The sequence below is a fragment of the Pipistrellus kuhlii genome, unplaced genomic scaffold (genome assembly GCF_014108245.1).
Source record: "Pipistrellus kuhlii isolate mPipKuh1 unplaced genomic scaffold, mPipKuh1.p scaffold_m20_p_17, whole genome shotgun sequence".
NCBI lineage: Eukaryota > Metazoa > Chordata > Mammalia > Chiroptera > Vespertilionidae > Pipistrellus > Pipistrellus kuhlii.
Genome location: NW_023425482.1, coordinates 543308 through 559952, shown reverse-complemented (window position 1 = coordinate 559952; position 16645 = coordinate 543308). Strand labels below are relative to the sequence as shown.

General features: G+C 41.4%; 1 protein-coding gene across 16 annotated transcripts in view; it reads right to left on the bottom strand.

Moving 5' to 3' along the window:
- Nucleotides 1-16645, bottom strand: part of ZNF382 (zinc finger protein 382) — a 45697-nt gene that overhangs the window by 27367 nt on the left and 1685 nt on the right. For 5 of the 16 annotated variants that reach the window (XM_036440328.2, XM_036440329.2, XM_045582483.1 and 2 more), the window contains exons 2-4: nucleotides 14370-14442; nucleotides 11533-11659; nucleotides 9484-9579 (exon numbers count right to left, since the gene is read on the bottom strand). In XM_036440328.2, the coding sequence (XP_036296221.1) occupies nucleotides 9484-9579; nucleotides 11533-11659; nucleotides 14370-14378 (232 nt within the window). In that variant the 5' untranslated portion in view covers nucleotides 14379-14442. Of the gene's footprint in view, nucleotides 1-9483; nucleotides 9580-11532; nucleotides 11685-14369; nucleotides 14443-16645 lie in introns of all 16 variants that reach the window. The other 11 variants (XM_036440324.2, XM_036440325.2, XM_036440323.2 and 8 more) reach the window with 4 other exon arrangements.

Here is a 16645-nt window from a genome sequence, read left to right as displayed (position 1 = left end):
ACAGCTTGGCCTCATGTAGGCATCTTCAAACCCCAAACAAAGAGGAGGAATCTACAGATCTCTCTGTAGCTCCTGCTGGGTGGCCTCAGGCAGTGGCTATCTTTGCTCCTCCTTGGAGATCCAAGAGACAGTGTACCCAGTGAGACTATCCAGATTACAACTCTTCACATCTATAAGATACACATTCAGGGGGAAGTCTCTGTGAGTGCCAAAGCCCCATTGAAGCAAGTCCTGCCTCATAGGGTATCTCCAGCAGAGAAGTTCTCCTATTGTAGACACAACTAGTCCTCACAGCCAATAGGCCTGAAGGTCAATTACTCCTAGAGCACATGTGTCAAACACAAGGCCCGCGGGCCAAATCCGTCCCGCCAGGCCTTGCAATGTGGCCCACACCGCGCTGTCATCACTGCACCCCGCTGCGTTTCCATCACAATGACAGTTTATGACTGTTCAGTAAACCATTCGGCCCGCGATTTAGGCTGGATTTTAGATTTTGGCCCCTTCTCTGATTGAGTTCGACACCCCTATCCTAGAGAAACCAACAGCAATCAAGGCTTAACTACAACAAGACTGTGCACAAACCCGGCAGGGCTTGATGAGGGAACCACATGGCGCAGCCTGCGCCCCAGACTGGGTTAGGGGACTTCATGCAGCACCATCCGCCCTGGCACTGGACCAGGGGATCTGAGGCTGAGTCCCCTGCCTGGTGGGGCTTGACAAGGGTGGGACAAGCTGGGTTTGGATCTAGCCCTTGGTGTGGAGGTGGCTAGGTCTGGGTCTTGTGAAATTTTGAGGTACATATGGGTGGGCAGGGACTTGACTCTAGGTCCCGTGGTGTGCCCCAGACTCTGACAGGAGGAAAATTTTCATATACATTTTACTAATTTTTTTAAAAAAATCTCTGACACTTCTATTACAGAGAAAGGGCAAACAGCAATCCTATATAATAAAAGGCTAATATGTAAATAGACTGAACAGTGGAACAACCAGAAAAACTGAACTGGTTGCTATGATGTTTGCTGACTACCAAGGGGCATGTGTGGAACATAGTGAGCACTGGCTGCAGCAGGATGGTGAAGTAGGTGAATAGGGGTGCCAAGGCAGGGCACTGGTCACTGTCTTCAGGGTGAGCCACTGGTGATTACTGAAATTTCTTTGCTCCTACATGCTGTGATCCCACCTGCTGCTGGCACCGCTCCACTCGCAACTGCAGCTGGTCCCAATCACTCAGCACCATCAGCGGGTGCAAACAGCAGCTGCCAGCCCTATTACACCTGAGGGCTTCTCCACCTACCCCTGCTCCCAAGGGGCAATCAGGGTAGCAGCTATTGCTTGCACCTACTAAGGGAACCAGACCCACTTGCATCCACTGCTGGTACCAGCCCCAATCGCTCCACTCTGTCAGTGGCTGTGAATGGGGCCAGTGCTGTCAGCATGTAGGACCAGAAGCAGTGGAAGCAGGGCTGCTGGCAGACAGGGAACCAGAGCTGTGGCAGAGGGGCTGGGCAAGGGTGCGGTGGATGGGCCAAACCTGCCTCTGTGCCTACCACAGCCTTGTGGCCCATAGTCCCTTTCAAGGTGCACAAATTTGTGCACTGGGTCCCTAGTATTAAAATATTTCCTCTAATTAATCCCCTTTAAATGTGCACAAATTTCATACACCAGGCCACTAGTTTATAAGTTCAACAAAGCAATTTCATTCAACAAGTGATGAGACAAATTCATATCCATATGAAAGAAAACAGAATTTCTATCCTTACTTTAAAAAAAAAATATATATATTTTATTGATTTTTTTACAGAGAGGAAGAGAGATGGATAGAGTTAGAAACATTGATGAGAGAGATCAGCTGCCTCTTGCACACACCCTACTGGGGATGTGCCCACAACCAAGTATATGCCCTTGACCGGAATCAAACTTGGGACCTTGAGTCCGCAGGCCAACGCTCTATCTACTGAGCCAAACCAGTTTCGGCTATCTACCCTTAATTTACATTACAACATGAGGTGGGCCACAGAAGAAAACACAGAGAACTATCTTCACAACCCTGGAGAAGGCAAATATCTGTTTGATAGGTCAAAGAAATAATTATAAACGAAAGAATAATAAACTGGGGAGAGAGAATCCAAGATGCCGGCATAAGTAAACACCTAACTGCAGCCTCACACAACAATTTCAAAAAAATATAACTAAAATACAAAATGGACATTATCCAGAACTACAGGGAAGTTGACTGACTGGAAATTCTACAACTAGAAGGAAAGAGAAAACCAGAAGGAAAATCAGAGGAGCTGTAAAAGCCTAAGGTATGGAGACAAGGTGTGTGTGGAGAGAGGACGGAACCAGAGAGGAGGGGGAGGCTGAGTGACTGGCTGGCATTCCCTAGCGGGAAGGAGATAAAAGCTCCAGACTGCACTGAACCCCAGTTCTGGGCGAGACCCTGAGGACCCAGGCCCATACGGAGGGAGTCTGGGCTGTAAGGTGGAAACTCAGGGGAGCAGCGAAAGGCAGTCCGAGAGGTGCGCATATTACGCGTGGAGGACGAACTGTTGACTCTGCTGCTAGATTGCCCTATGGGAAGGAGACAAAAGCTCAGGACTGTGCTGAGCCCCAGTTCCGACTGCACTGAACCCCAGTTCTAGGCCAGACCCAGGCTCATATGGAGGGAGTCTGGGTTGTAAGGTGGAAATTCAGGGGAGCGGCAAAAGGCAATCCCAGAGGTGCACACATTGAGTGCAGAGAACGAACTGTTGACTGTGCCGCTGGATTGCCTTAGCGGGAAGGAGTCAAAAGCTCCAGACTGCTCTGAACCCCACTTTCAACTGCATTGAAGCCCAGTTCCGGGCTCACTGGGGGAGAGCCTAGACTGTTTGGTAGCGGGTGAAACTCGAGGGCACCTTTCTCTCAGAGGTGCTTGCAGAGAGTACAAAGGACACTGAAGAACACTGAGATTCAGTAACCTCATAGGGTGGGGCTGATGGTAAACAAAGGCTGTAGGCTCCACCCTGAAACTCCGCCCCATCCAATCTGAGCACAGAGGCTTTTGCAATTTTCCAACTCTAGTCAAATAAGGCTGTTTCCTGGTATAGACACAGCTGATCCTCACAGCCAATTGGCCTGGAGGTCAGTTTCTCCCAGTGATACCAATAACAATCAAGACTTAACTACAATAAGGTTGTACACACAGTCCACAAAAGGGGGCACCAAGAGTGTCCACCTCAGGTAACTGGGAGACTGACCCACTCAACCATATAGGACACCTTAGCACACAAATCCACCCTACCAATTCAAGGGAGCAGAGAAAATGCCGATACAAGGAAACAGATCACAAACAAAAAAAATGGAGGACAAAAAGCGACTGGATATAGAGTTCAAAACCATGGTTATAAAGTTTTTCAAGAATTTCCTAGAAAAGACCGATAAAATAAACGAGACCTATGAGGATATGAAAGAGGATCAACTAGAAATAAAGAATACATTGCCTGAAAAAAAAAAAATATTATACAGAGTCCTAAAAACATAATGGAAGATCACAAGAATCAAGTCAAAGATTTGGAACATAAAGAGCCAGAGGACACACCTCAGCAGAAGCAAGAAGACAAGAGCATCCAGAAAGTTGAAGATAATATAAGAAACCTCTGGGACAACTTCAAGTGAACCAACATCAGAATTATGGGGGTCCCAGAAGAGAGAGCAAAGTACCGAATACTGGAAGAAATAGTGACAGAAAACTTCCCTCACTTGGTGAAAGAATTAGACTTATAAGTCCAGGAAGCGCAAAGAATCCCAAACAAAAGGAATCCAAAGAGGACCACACCAAGAACATCATAATTAAAATTCCCAGAGCAAAAGACAAAGAGAGAATATTAAAAGCAGCAAGAGAGAAACAGGTAGTTAACTATCTAGGAGCACACATACAATTGTCAGCTAATTTCTCAACAGAAACCATGCAGGCCAGATGGGAATGGCAAGAAATATTCAAAGTGATGAATAGCAAGAACCTACAGCCAAAAATACTCTACCCAGCAAAGCTATCACTCAGAATCGAAGGCCAGATAAAGAGCTTCACAAATAAAAAAAAGCTCAAGGAGTTCATCATCGCCAAACTAGAATTATATGAATTGCTGCAGAGGTTTCTTTAGGAAGAGGAAGAAGATAAAGATAAATATTATGAACAACAAATATGTAACTATCAACAGGTGAATTTAAAAACCAAGGGAAGGAGAAACCAAGATGGCGGCATAGGGTAGACACCCGAATGCAGCCTACCACAACAAATTTGAATTTAGAACTGGAAAACAGGGGAGGCATTGCCCTGAAGCAACAAACGGCTAGCTGAGAGGAGGCTCTGCCCTCTCTGAAGGAGAGAGAAGGTGCACTGACCCTCAGAAACTGTGAAGGTAAGGAGTACTGTGCGCATGAAAAGGCGCTGGCTTAATCCCTGGACATGGAGTGGGAGGGCTGGGCTGAGATTGCTGCTGGCTGACTCCCGGTGTGTGGAGAGGAAGGGCTGGGCTAAGTTCACTACTGGGCGACTCCCGGCGCACAGAGAGGGCGGACTAACTTGCGGCTGGCTTTCTTGTTTGAGAGGAAAACAGAATCACCCTATTTCTCTGATAGACAGCCCCAGTCAGGGAGAGGCAAGACTGTCAGGCAGCTGGCAGAGATCTCTCGAAAGTGTGTGAAGCCAGAGGCCATTACTGCGGAACTTGGGGAGGAGCCGACGGGAGAACAAAGCTTGTCTGCACCAACCCGAGACTCTGCGCCATCCAAGCTGAGCACAGAAACTCTCCCAGAGGCTCTAAGGAGGGACTGGCTGGAATCCAAAGCTTGTATGCGTCTTTACAAAAGAGGTGCGTGTGCCTGCAACCAATCTTGCGAGACTCACTGTGAACAGGACTTTTCTAAGGCGAGACTGACAGGGAACCAAAGATTGTCTGCACCACCCCAAGACTCCGCCCCATCCAAGCAGAGTACAGAAACTCTCCTAGCTGAGACACTGCTGATCCTCACAGCCAATTGGCTTGGAGATTAATACTTCCCAGTGATACCAACAATAAGCAAGGCTTAACAACAAGACTGCACACATAGCCCACAAAGGGCTACACCAAGACTGTCCACTGCAGGTAACTGGGAAGGCTGTGCTACTGGGCTCTACCAGAACACCTAGCACACAAAACTATTCCATCAAATCAGGAAAACAACTAAAATGCAGACAAGAGGCAGGACACAAAGGAAGGAGATGGAGAAAAAGAAAAGATTGGACATTGAGTTCAAAACTACAGTTATACGGCTTTTCAAGAATATCTTTAAAAAGGCCGATAAAATAAATGAGACCTATGAGGATATGAAAAGGGATCAACTACTGTAGAAATAAAAAGGGATCAACTAGAAATAAAAAGGGATCAACTAGAAATAAAGAAAACATTGTCTGAAATAAAAAAATGTTACACTGAGTCCTAAAAACAGACTGGAAGATCGCAAGAATCAAGACAAAGATTTAGAACACAAAGAGCCAGAGGACACTCCTCTGAAGAAGCAAGAAGATAAGAGAATCCAGAAAGTTGAAGATAGTGTAAGAAACCTCTGGGACAACTTCAAGTGAACCAACATCAGAATTATGGGGGTTCCAGAAGAAGAGAGAGAGCAAGATACTGAAAACATACTGGAAGAAATAGTGACAGAAAACTTCCCCCACCTGGTGAAAGAATTAGACTTACAAGTCCAGGAAGCGCAAAGAATCCCAAACAAAAGAAATCCAAAGAGGACCACACCAAGAACATCATAATTAAAATTCCCAGAGCAAAAGACAAAGAGAGAATATTAAAAGCAGCAAGAGAAAAGCAGGTAGTTACCTATAAAGGAACACACATACAATTGTCAGCTGATTTCTCAACAGAAACCATGCAGGCCAGACAGGAATGGCGAGAAATATTCAAGGTGATGAATAGCAAGAACCTACAGCCAAAAATACTCTACCCAGCAAAGCTATCACTCAGAATCGAAGGCCAGATAAAGAGCTTCACAAATAAAAAAAAGCTCAAGGAGTTCATCATTGCCAAACCAGAATTATATGAATGGCTGAAGGGGTTTCTTTAGGAAGAGGAAGAAGAAAAAGATAAAAATTATGAACAACAAATAGGTAACTATCAACAAGTGAAACTAAAAACCAAGGGAATTAAAATATCTGATGAACAATATTAACTGGTGAATATAATAGAATCAGAGGTATGGAAGGGGAGTTGACTGATGGTTCTCGGGGAAACGGGGAGTGGGGGTGCAAGAAGAGACTGAACAAAAACTGTGCACCTATTGATGAGAACAATGGGGGATGGGGAAAGGACAGAGGGTGGGGTGGGAACCTGGTGGAGGGGAGAAATTGAGGGGGGGGAGAAGAGGAACGCATTTGTAATAATCTGAAAAATAAAGATTTATTAAAAAATAATAAAATAAAAACCAAGGGAATTAAAAAATCTGATGAACAATATTAACTGGTGAATATATTAATAATAGAATCAGAGTATGGAAAGGGAGTGAACTGACGATTCTTGGGGGAAAGGGGAGTAGGGGGGTGCAGAAAGAGACAACATAAACTGTGCACTTATGGATGAGGACAATGGGGGTTGGGGAAAGGGCAGAGGGTGGGGTGGGAACCTGATGGAGGGGAGCAATGGTGGGTGGGAAAATGAGGAACATTTGTAATAATATGAACAATAAAGATTTATTTAAAAAAAGAATAATAAACTGGACTTCTTCAAAATTAAAAACTTATGCCCATTGAAAGACCGCATGAAAATGAATAGGCAAGCCTCAGACTAGAGGAATTTTTTGCAGCACCTATAACAAACAAAAGATATCTATCTAGACTACATAAAAAATTCCTCTTACTCAAGGGAAAAATATATTAACCAATAAGAGTGGGTAAAACATTTAAATAGGCACCTCTGAAAAAAATGTAAAAAGTACTTGAAAAGGTTTCAATATAAACTAAAACTGCAAAAATATACTTCCATACCTTTCAGAACAACCAAAATGAAAATATTGATAACAATAAAAAATCTCATATATTGCTGGTAAAAGTTTAAAATGGTGTAGTAACTTTTAAAAACTGACTGTATCTTAAAAAAGTGAAATTTATACTGCCCTTTAAATGAGCAATATCAACTGTGAGGTTTCTACTGAGAAGCACATACATGTCCATAAAAGTGCATTAGAATATGTTCATAGTAGTTTATTCACAATAGCCCCAAACTGGAACATTTCAAATGTCTATTATTATTAGAAAAGGCATAAATAGCCAAAATCGGTTTGGCTCAGCGGTAGAGCGTCAGTCTGTGGACTGAAAGGTCCCAGGTTCAATTCCGGTCAAGGGCTTGTACCTTGGTTGTGGGCATATCCTCGGTAGGGGGTGTGTAAGAGGCAGCTGGTCTACGTTTCTAGCTCTCTATCTCTCTCCCTTCCTATCTGTAAGAAAAATCAATAAAATATATTTTAAAAAAAAGAAAGAAAAGGCATAAATAAAGTGGTGAATTTATACAATTGAATACTATTTTACTATTAAAATAAACTACTTATATATGCAAAAGCATGTATAAATCTCTCAGACAGTAAGAAGAGTAAAAGAAAGTATATACGAAAAAAGTCTAAAATGGACAAAACTAACTTATGCTGGTAGAAATAACAACTGTGATTGTCCTAGTGGGAGGAACTAACTTGGAAGCGGCTTGGTGGAACTTAATAGGTTAATGGAAGTGTCCTTTATTTTGACTGGGTTGTGAGATACATAGCTTTTATTTCTTTAAAAAAAAAAAAAAAATATATATATATATATATATATATATATATATGTGTGTGTGTGTGTGTGTGTGTGTATATATATATATATCTATATATCTATATCTATATATATATCTATATATCTATATATATATATAAAATTGACTTTTTACAGAGAGGAAGGGAGAGGGACAGAGAGTTAGAAACATCAATGAGAGGGAAACATCGATCAGCTGCATCCTGCACACTCCCCTCTGGTGATGTGTCCTCAACCAAGGTACATACTCTTGACCGGAATTCAACCTGGGACCCTTGAATCCGAAGGCTGACACTATCCACTGAGCCAAAATGGTTAGGGCTACATAGCTTTTATTTTTGTCAGAATTCAAAGAGCTTTACACTTAAGATCTCTATGTACTTTATATCTACAAAACATGAATTCTTGGTAAGGTAATGGCAACTAATATCTCTGAACACTAAGGCAACAAAGAAAGCACTTACATGGAGGATGATATTCAAACTAAATTTAGACTATAGAGCTATGGAAGTCAATTATGCATAGGCTCTTCAAAAATCTCAAGCCTTTAGTAAGATAGCTACTATAAAAAATACCAGAAAATAATAGATGTTGGTAAAGATGTGGAGAAACTGGAACCCTTATACATTGCTGGTGGGAATGTTTAGTTGTGTAACCACTATGGAAAACATCATAGCAGTTCCTCAAAAAATTAAACAGAATTACTGTATAATCCAGCAATTCTACTTCTGGTTATATATCCAAGAGGACTGAAAACAGTGACTAAAATAGATATGTGTACACCCATGTTTGTAGCAGTATTATTCACAGAACCCAAAAGGTGGAAGCCATTCTAGTGAGCACTGACAGATGAATGGATAAACAAATTGTGGTATGTACATACAAAGGAATATTATTCAGTCTTCAAAAGGAAGGACATACATACTACAACATGGGTGAACCTTGAGGACATTATCTATACTAATAATTATCTATATTAATAAAAAAAGGTAATATGCTAATTAGACGAGGTCGACTAGTCATCTTCTGGGCATCTGACTTCCTCCCAGACAAAGCCATGGTGAGGCCGGCAAGGGAGAGCAGTTAGGGGTGAGATCAGGTTGGCAGGGGGTCAGGGATGACCAGGCCAGCAGGGAAGGTCAGTTGTGGGAAACCAGACTGGGAGGGGAGGGCCATTGGGTGTAACCAGGCTGGCAGGGTAGGGCAGTTGGAGGCATTAGGCAGTCAGGCAGATGAGTGGTTGGGAGCCAGTAGTCCTGGATTGCAAGAGGGTGCAGGCCAGGCTGAAGGACACCTGTGCACCCCTCATGCACAAATTTCATGCACAGAACAAAAAAGGACAAATATCATATGATTCCTCTTACATGAAATACCTACAAGTGGTCAGATCCACAGAGATAGAAAGCAAAATGCTGGTTGTCAGGGCCAAAGGAAAGGGAGAAATGGGAGTTATTGTTTAATGAGTACAAAGTTTCCGTTCTGCAAGATGAAAATATTTCTGGAGATAGATGGTAGTAATAATTGCACTAATGCCACTGAACTCTATGCTTATAAATAGTTAAGATGATAAATTTTACATATTTTACCACAATTAAAAAACATATATATCCCTAAAAACATTCAAAGGTGTTAATACCTGAGTTCATTGTTCTTTATCTGTACAGACTCACCTAAATAACTCTGACTTGAAATAATTCTCTCTGTTGTCCATAGTTCTTTTCCTTCTTCCAACTTGCAGATCATATCAGGTTTAGTCATGTGAAACCCTGATAATAAAAAAAAAAAAATGAGACTTATTTCTAGGTTCTTTATTCTATTCCATTAATCTATATATCTGTTTTTATGCCAGTACCAAGTTGTTTTGATTACTATATCTTTGTAGCATAGTTTAATATCAGTTAGCATGATTCCTGACTTATGATCCAGCAATTCCACTTCTGGGAATATATCCAAAGAAATCTGAAACACTAATTCAAAAGAATATATGCACCCCTATGTTCTTAGCAGCATTATTTATAACCAGAGGCCAAGCCCATGAAATTTGTGCACTTGGGGAGGGTCACTTAGCCTGATCTGCACCCTCTTGCAGTTCGGGAGCCCTCGGGATTTCTTCAGTTGGACATCCTTAGTGCTGCTGCAGAGGTGGGAAAGGCTCCTACCACCTCTGCTGCATTCCTTAGCCATGAGCCCAGGTTCTGGCTGAGTGGAGCTCCCCCTGTAGGAGTGCACTGACCACAAGAGGGCAGCTCCTGCATTGAGCGTCTGTCCCCTGGTGGTCAGTGCATGTCAAAATGACAGGTCATTCCACCATTTGGATATATAGGATAGTCAAGATGTGAAAGCAGCCCAAGTGCTCATCAGTAGATGAGTGGATAAAAAAGCCGTGGTACATCTACACAATGGACTACTACTCAGCTGTAAAAAAGAAGGAAATCTTACCTTTTTGCAACAGCATGGATGGACCTGAAGAGTAATACTAAGTGAAATAAGCCAGTCAGAAAAAACAAGAACCATATAATTTCACTTATACAGTGAGTGGCCAGATTATTTATGCATTCAGAGATCATAATCTGGCCGCTCAGTGTGTGTGTGTGTGTAGATTATTATTACACACACACACACTGAGTGGCCAGATTATTATTGTGTTCAGAGATCATTTGAGATGGATCCTGATTAAGATCTGTAGTAATTTGATGCACTGTTGCCCTTCTGTTGTCTTGTACCTGTCTTGCCACTCTCCGATCTGCCCTAACATTGACTAGTCACGGATGGCCACAATTTACACATTCAGACCCAGATTTTCGGCTGACAGTCTTGTCTTTAAACACTTTAACAATAGCTGCTTTTGAACATTTAACGAATTCAGCTGTTTTGCTGATACTCGCTCTATGGCTCCATGTGTCAACAATCATCTCACAGTTCAAAGGCTGTTAAATCGTGTTGTTTACCCATATCTTCAGGGGGGAAAAAAATCACTTCTATTGTCATGGTAAACAACCTGCTTCCCTATTTATAATGGTCTGGCCCTCTAGCAACTTCAGCGCAAAATTATAACTAATTTGCCTACAAACATCAGGTGATCATAATAATCTGGCCCATTAGTGTATATGGACTCTAACAAACAAAATAAACTAACAAAATAGAAACACTCATAGATATGGAGAACACACTGACAACTGTCAGAGGGAAAGGGGGTTGGGACTGAGTGAAAAGGGTGAAGGGATTAAGCAAAGAAAAACACTCAAAGACACAGATAAAAGTATGATGATTATAAGAGAGAAAGTGGGATGGGAGGAGGCAGAAAAAGGTAAAGGGGAGATTAAATGGTAAGGGAGGGAAACTACTTGGGATGGTGAACAAACAATATAAGATATAGATGATGTACTATAGAATTGTATACCTAAAACCTATATAATTGTATTAACCAATGTCATTCCAATAAGTTCAATAACTTTTAAAAAAATGAGACTTAACCTAACGTCCTTGGGCTTCAAAATAATTAAAAGAAGAGAAAGATATAGTTTCAAGGTAGCAGACAAGGTACACATTAACATCTTACCAAAGATAACACCTTGCACCAGGCAAGTGAGAACATACCAGACTTTCTGTTAACAGAAAGGGATTCACTAACTATGTTCCCTGAAATTCAATGTTCCATTGTTTCAGAAACTTTTGAAAGGAGATGCATGACACTGAAAGATTCAAGGAGTTCTCCTTACCCACAGAGATAAGGTGGTAATAGTTTTCCAACATGACATCCCTGTAGAGGGCCTTCTGATCAGTATCCAGTTGCTCCCACTCCTCCTGGGTGAAGTCCACAGTCACATCCTTGAATGACACTGATCCCTGTAAGGGCATACTCTAGTTCATCCTAAAGTAATTGCAATTAGTGAAAACTAGATATTGGAGGACTCACTTTGGTCAGATTAGTTTTCTTATTTTGTTTTATACTGCAAAACATTTTCTCTGAAAACAGATTCATCTGTATTTATTTATTAGCTCATGCTAAAAATATATGAGAACATACTATTTGCTTTGAATGTGATTGGTTACTTGGTGGACCAACATTAAAAAACTCTGACCACAATAATAAATTGCAGGGTAAGAGAGAGACATTGCATTATACGCTCAATAGATATTATATATGCAATAACAGGAATGTGAACAAGGGAAAGTGCTACAAAGTGAAGGAAATTTCATTATGTATCCCAAGGCTACACTGAGGACATAAAAATTTTAAATTCACAATGCATTTGTTTTGTAGTAGAAATACAGGGCATCAGCTTTTAAAATTCATGGGTAGAAAATAAACAGTAAATTCAGGAAATATAAAAGTTTTTAAGAAAGAGTCTTTAAGCTTTAAGAAGAAAAAGGTACATGGATATAGGCAGTGTGTATATTTATGGAATAATATTACATTATTTTCCCCATAGAGCAATAGTCGTAAAAAATGTACTAAGAACACTCACAACAGAATATTTATAAATTACCAGTAGGCATTAATGGCAATCCATATTGTTAATGACTCCTGTTCTTAAATGCAAACTGTAGTATTTTTCTTCCTTTCAATATACTGTCCTGAACATTCCATTATAGTTAAAATTCCACTTTGAGCCTACTGTTTTATGGAATATAAAGAAAATGAAGAACCTTAAGTCAACACAAATGTAATAACTTTTGTACTTTAGTGGCAATACTCTTGAAGACTAGAGATGGCTTAAGATGTGTTAGGTGAGAAAAACAAATAAAGTAACCATTGTTAAAGGTGTCTCTTAGATTAAGGTGTTTTTAGTGGTCTAGCATGGGACTACTGGTTGTTATGATGAGTTGCAACAGAATTGGTCATAAATTGGTTGTAGAGAGAAAAAGATAGGCATAGCTCTTCAGTTACCTGCATAAGCAAATGGGTAGCTGCTAGGACTAAAAAATGGAAGTGGGAAACAGAAAAAAGTATAAGTTGGACCAAAGAAAGTAATGAGGTCATTCTTGAAAATGTACTTGAAGTGACTATGGAACATATAGATGGTGATAGCTGTTAGAGATTGGATATACTAGTATAGTTCTGACACTCTGGATAGAAAGAGGTGTTTGAGAATCACTAGAATTAGATCAGTGTAACCTTTACAGTGAATTTGATTGTGAATATAGAAAAAGAGTCCAATGAAGAGAAGAGAACCAATTAGCATTTTTGGAAAACCAATCTTTTAAAGACTGGTTGATCTTTTGAAAGAACAATATGAACACAGGACATTATATCATCTTTGCTTTAAGAGTAGAATATTTTAAGAGAGGGTTAACATAGGCATTTCCTTCTCTTGTACCTACATATAAAAATTAGAATAGAAACTATAAAATTAGAGGCTTGGTGCACGAAATTTGTGCATGGCAAGAGGGGGAGGTGTGTGTCCCTCAGCTCAGCCTGCACCCTCTCCAATCTCAGACATCCCTCTCATAATCCAGGACTGCTGGCTCTCAACCACTCGCCTGCCTGCCTGCCTGCCTGCCTGCCTGCCTGCCTGCCTGATTTTCCCTAACAGCATCTGCCTGCCAGCCTGATCACCCCCTAACCACTCCCCTGCCAGCTTGATTGACACCTAATTGCTCCCCTGCTGGCCCAATTGCCCCTTAACTGCACTCGCTCTGCTAGCCTGATCACTCCTAACTGACCTCTCCTGCTGGCTAGGTACCCACCAACTGCTCTCCCCCGAAGGCCTGACCGCACCCAACTGCCCACCGTTGCAGGCCTGGTCCTTCCCAACAGCCCTCCCATGCTGGCCTGATAGCCCACAACTGCCCTCCCCTGCTGGTCATCTTGTGATGGCCATCTTGTGACCTGGAGTGATGGTCAACTTGCATATTACATCTTTATTATATAGGCATCTATAATAGCATTGACATACTGGAAAGGTTTTCAATGGCAGGTCAGTTTGTAGAAATTGCTGGCAGACATTGATAAAATAGGGGGATCAAAGAGGAGAAATGCAAGATCTCAGTTTTCTGATAAGCTTGCAAGTAAATCTATATCCTGAACATTTCACAAAATAGGACATTTTACCACAAACTCATAATACTATCCATAATTGCAAAACCTAGGTCAATGGGTATGATCAAGGTTTTTCCATGTCTGCACCTTTACTCCTCACAACTTAGATCTCAAATCTGTGTCTAGACTAGATTCAGCCAAGTAATATAACCCCGTTTAGATCAAGATAATACATTTGTTTCAGCAGTAACTTCTGTGAGAAGACAGAAGTGATGATGACATACTCAATCTATATGTGAACATTGGCTTCAACTATGTGGTTGAAATAAAAGAAACTCAGAACAGGGCTGTATCTAGGATGAGGCAGGCAAGGTAGCTATGATATAAAATTTAGGGATGCACAGCTCTGAGGGTACTCCTTCAATTTTGTACCTAGGCTACCCAATCTAAGCCCTACTAGAGACTAATTTCACGGAAGCCAACTCCCATATTCAGGAAATTTAAGAATAGGGGGAAAAATGTTTATATAACCTGAAAACAAGTTTTTCAGAAAGAGAGGAAACATCATCTCACCTGAGGCATAGCTGTGAGATTTGCAAGAAATGAATCTTCTCTTTTAAGATCTTCTTTTGGAAAGGGAAGAGTCCTGAGAAGGCAGAGATGGGAAGATACAAGAAACCATATTTGACTTAGATTTCCCATAATAACTCAGTTAAATCTAGATCAATGTTCACTATTTCAGCACTTGTCCACTCTGTATCCCATATAAATCCTGCTGCCTCACCAACACCAGAAACCTAATCTCTTGGTCGAGTAGAATAAATTCTGAGGAATCTGTTGTGGCTTGAAGAGGGGGAACATTCCCTCTACAGATCTACTTTCATCTTCCATAGAGGATGGGTTTATTTTATACTAGAAGCCCAGTGCATGAAATTCGTGCATGTGGCCGGGTATGTGTGTGTGTCCCTCAGCCCAGCCTGCACCCTCTCCAATCTGGGACCCCTTGAGAAATGTCGGACTGCCAGTTTAGACCCGATCCCAGTTTAGATTGGATCCCTCTCACAATCCAGGACTGCTGGCTCCCAACTGCTTGCCTGCCTGCCTTCCTGGTTACCCCTAACCACTTCTGCCTGCCAGCCTGATCATCCCCTAACCACTCCCCTTCCAGCCTGTTTGCTCTAACTACCCTCTCCTGCAGACCTGGTCACCCCTAACTGCCTTCCCCTGCAGGGTTGATCGCCTCCAACTGCCCTCCCTTGCAGGCCTGGTGCCTCCCAATTGCCCTCCCCTGCTGGCCATCTTGTGTCCACATGGGGGTAGCCATCTTTGACTACATGGAGGCAACTGTTGTGTGTTGGAGTGATGGTCAATCTGCATATTACTCTTTTATTAGAGAGGATAGAGGCCTGGGGGCCAGCTGATTTGCCCTGAAGGGTGTCCCGGCTCAGGGTGGAGGTTCCTTTGAAGGGGGGCCTGAGCAACCCAAGTGGAGGTCCTGGTATCTGGAATTTATTTACCTTCTACAATTGAAACTTTGTAGCCTGGAGCAGAGCCAAGCCTTCTGCTTGCTCCCTGGCAGCAGCCATTTCTGTTTGGATTTGTTTATCTTCTATAATTGTAACTTTGTAGTCTTGAGTGGAGGCTTAGACCAGCAAGGGCAGGCGGAAAGCTTGGCTTCCTCTGTTGCCTGGGAAACCCAAGCCTTCCTCCTTCTCTTTGTGGCTGTAGCCATCTTGGTTGGGCTTATTTGCATACTTTCTCTGATTGGCTGGTGGGTGTGGCTAGTGGGGCATGGCTTGTGAGTGTAGTGGAGTGATGGTTAATTTGCATATTACTCTTTTATTAGGTAGGATTTCCAGGGTGTTTTTCATGAACTCTCTACCAATTTATACCACCAGTAGTGCATAAGAATACCTTCTTATACATAGATGAATGCAGCTAGCTGACAATAATTTTTCAATCTTTACTATCAATATTATAATTCTATTATACATATTCCTTATTGTGAGTGAGAATAAGTGCCTTTTTAAAAAATATATATTTTATTGATATTTTTTACAGAGAGGAAGAGAGAGAGATAGAGAGTTACAAACATCGATGAGAGAGAATCATCGATCAGCTGCTTCTTGAACACCTCCTACTGGGGTTGTACCCACAACCAAGGTATATGCCCTTGACCGGAATCGAACCTGGGACCTTTCAGTCCACAGGCGGATGCTCTATCCATTGAGCCAAACCGGTTTCGGCAATAAGCTCCTTTTAATAAGTTTAAAGAAGACACTGACTGGGTAGCTCAGTTGGTTAGAGTGTTGTTCTGATACGCCAAGGTTGAGGGTTTGATTCCCAGTCAGGGATCATAAACGAATCAACCAAAATAAGTAGAACAACAAATCAATGTTTTTTTCTCTCTCTCTCTTTCCCTCCTCATTCCCTTCTCTCTAAAATCAATAAACAAAAATTTAAAAAAAATTTAAAGAAACTTTTATTTATTTTATGTGATGGCATCTTCTTATGTCTCTTTTTTCCCATGGGTTTTTACTTCCTAATTTGTTAATATTATCTTTTTAAATTTAGTAATTAAAAAATTTTTTTTATTATTTTTTTAATTTTAATATATTTTATTGATTTTTTTGCCCCCCTCCCTCCCTCCCATACATACCTTCCCTCCCCAGAGTTTTATGTCCATTGGTTGTACTTATATGCATGTAATTTAACCCTTTACCTACTTAAAGTTGCAAATACATTTTCTTAGTTATTCATGTAACTATTAAAGTGTTTTTGCTTTGTGAAGATTTTATCCAGTGTTTTGTTGTTTAGCAATACTACAAAACATATAATTCAAACTTTCT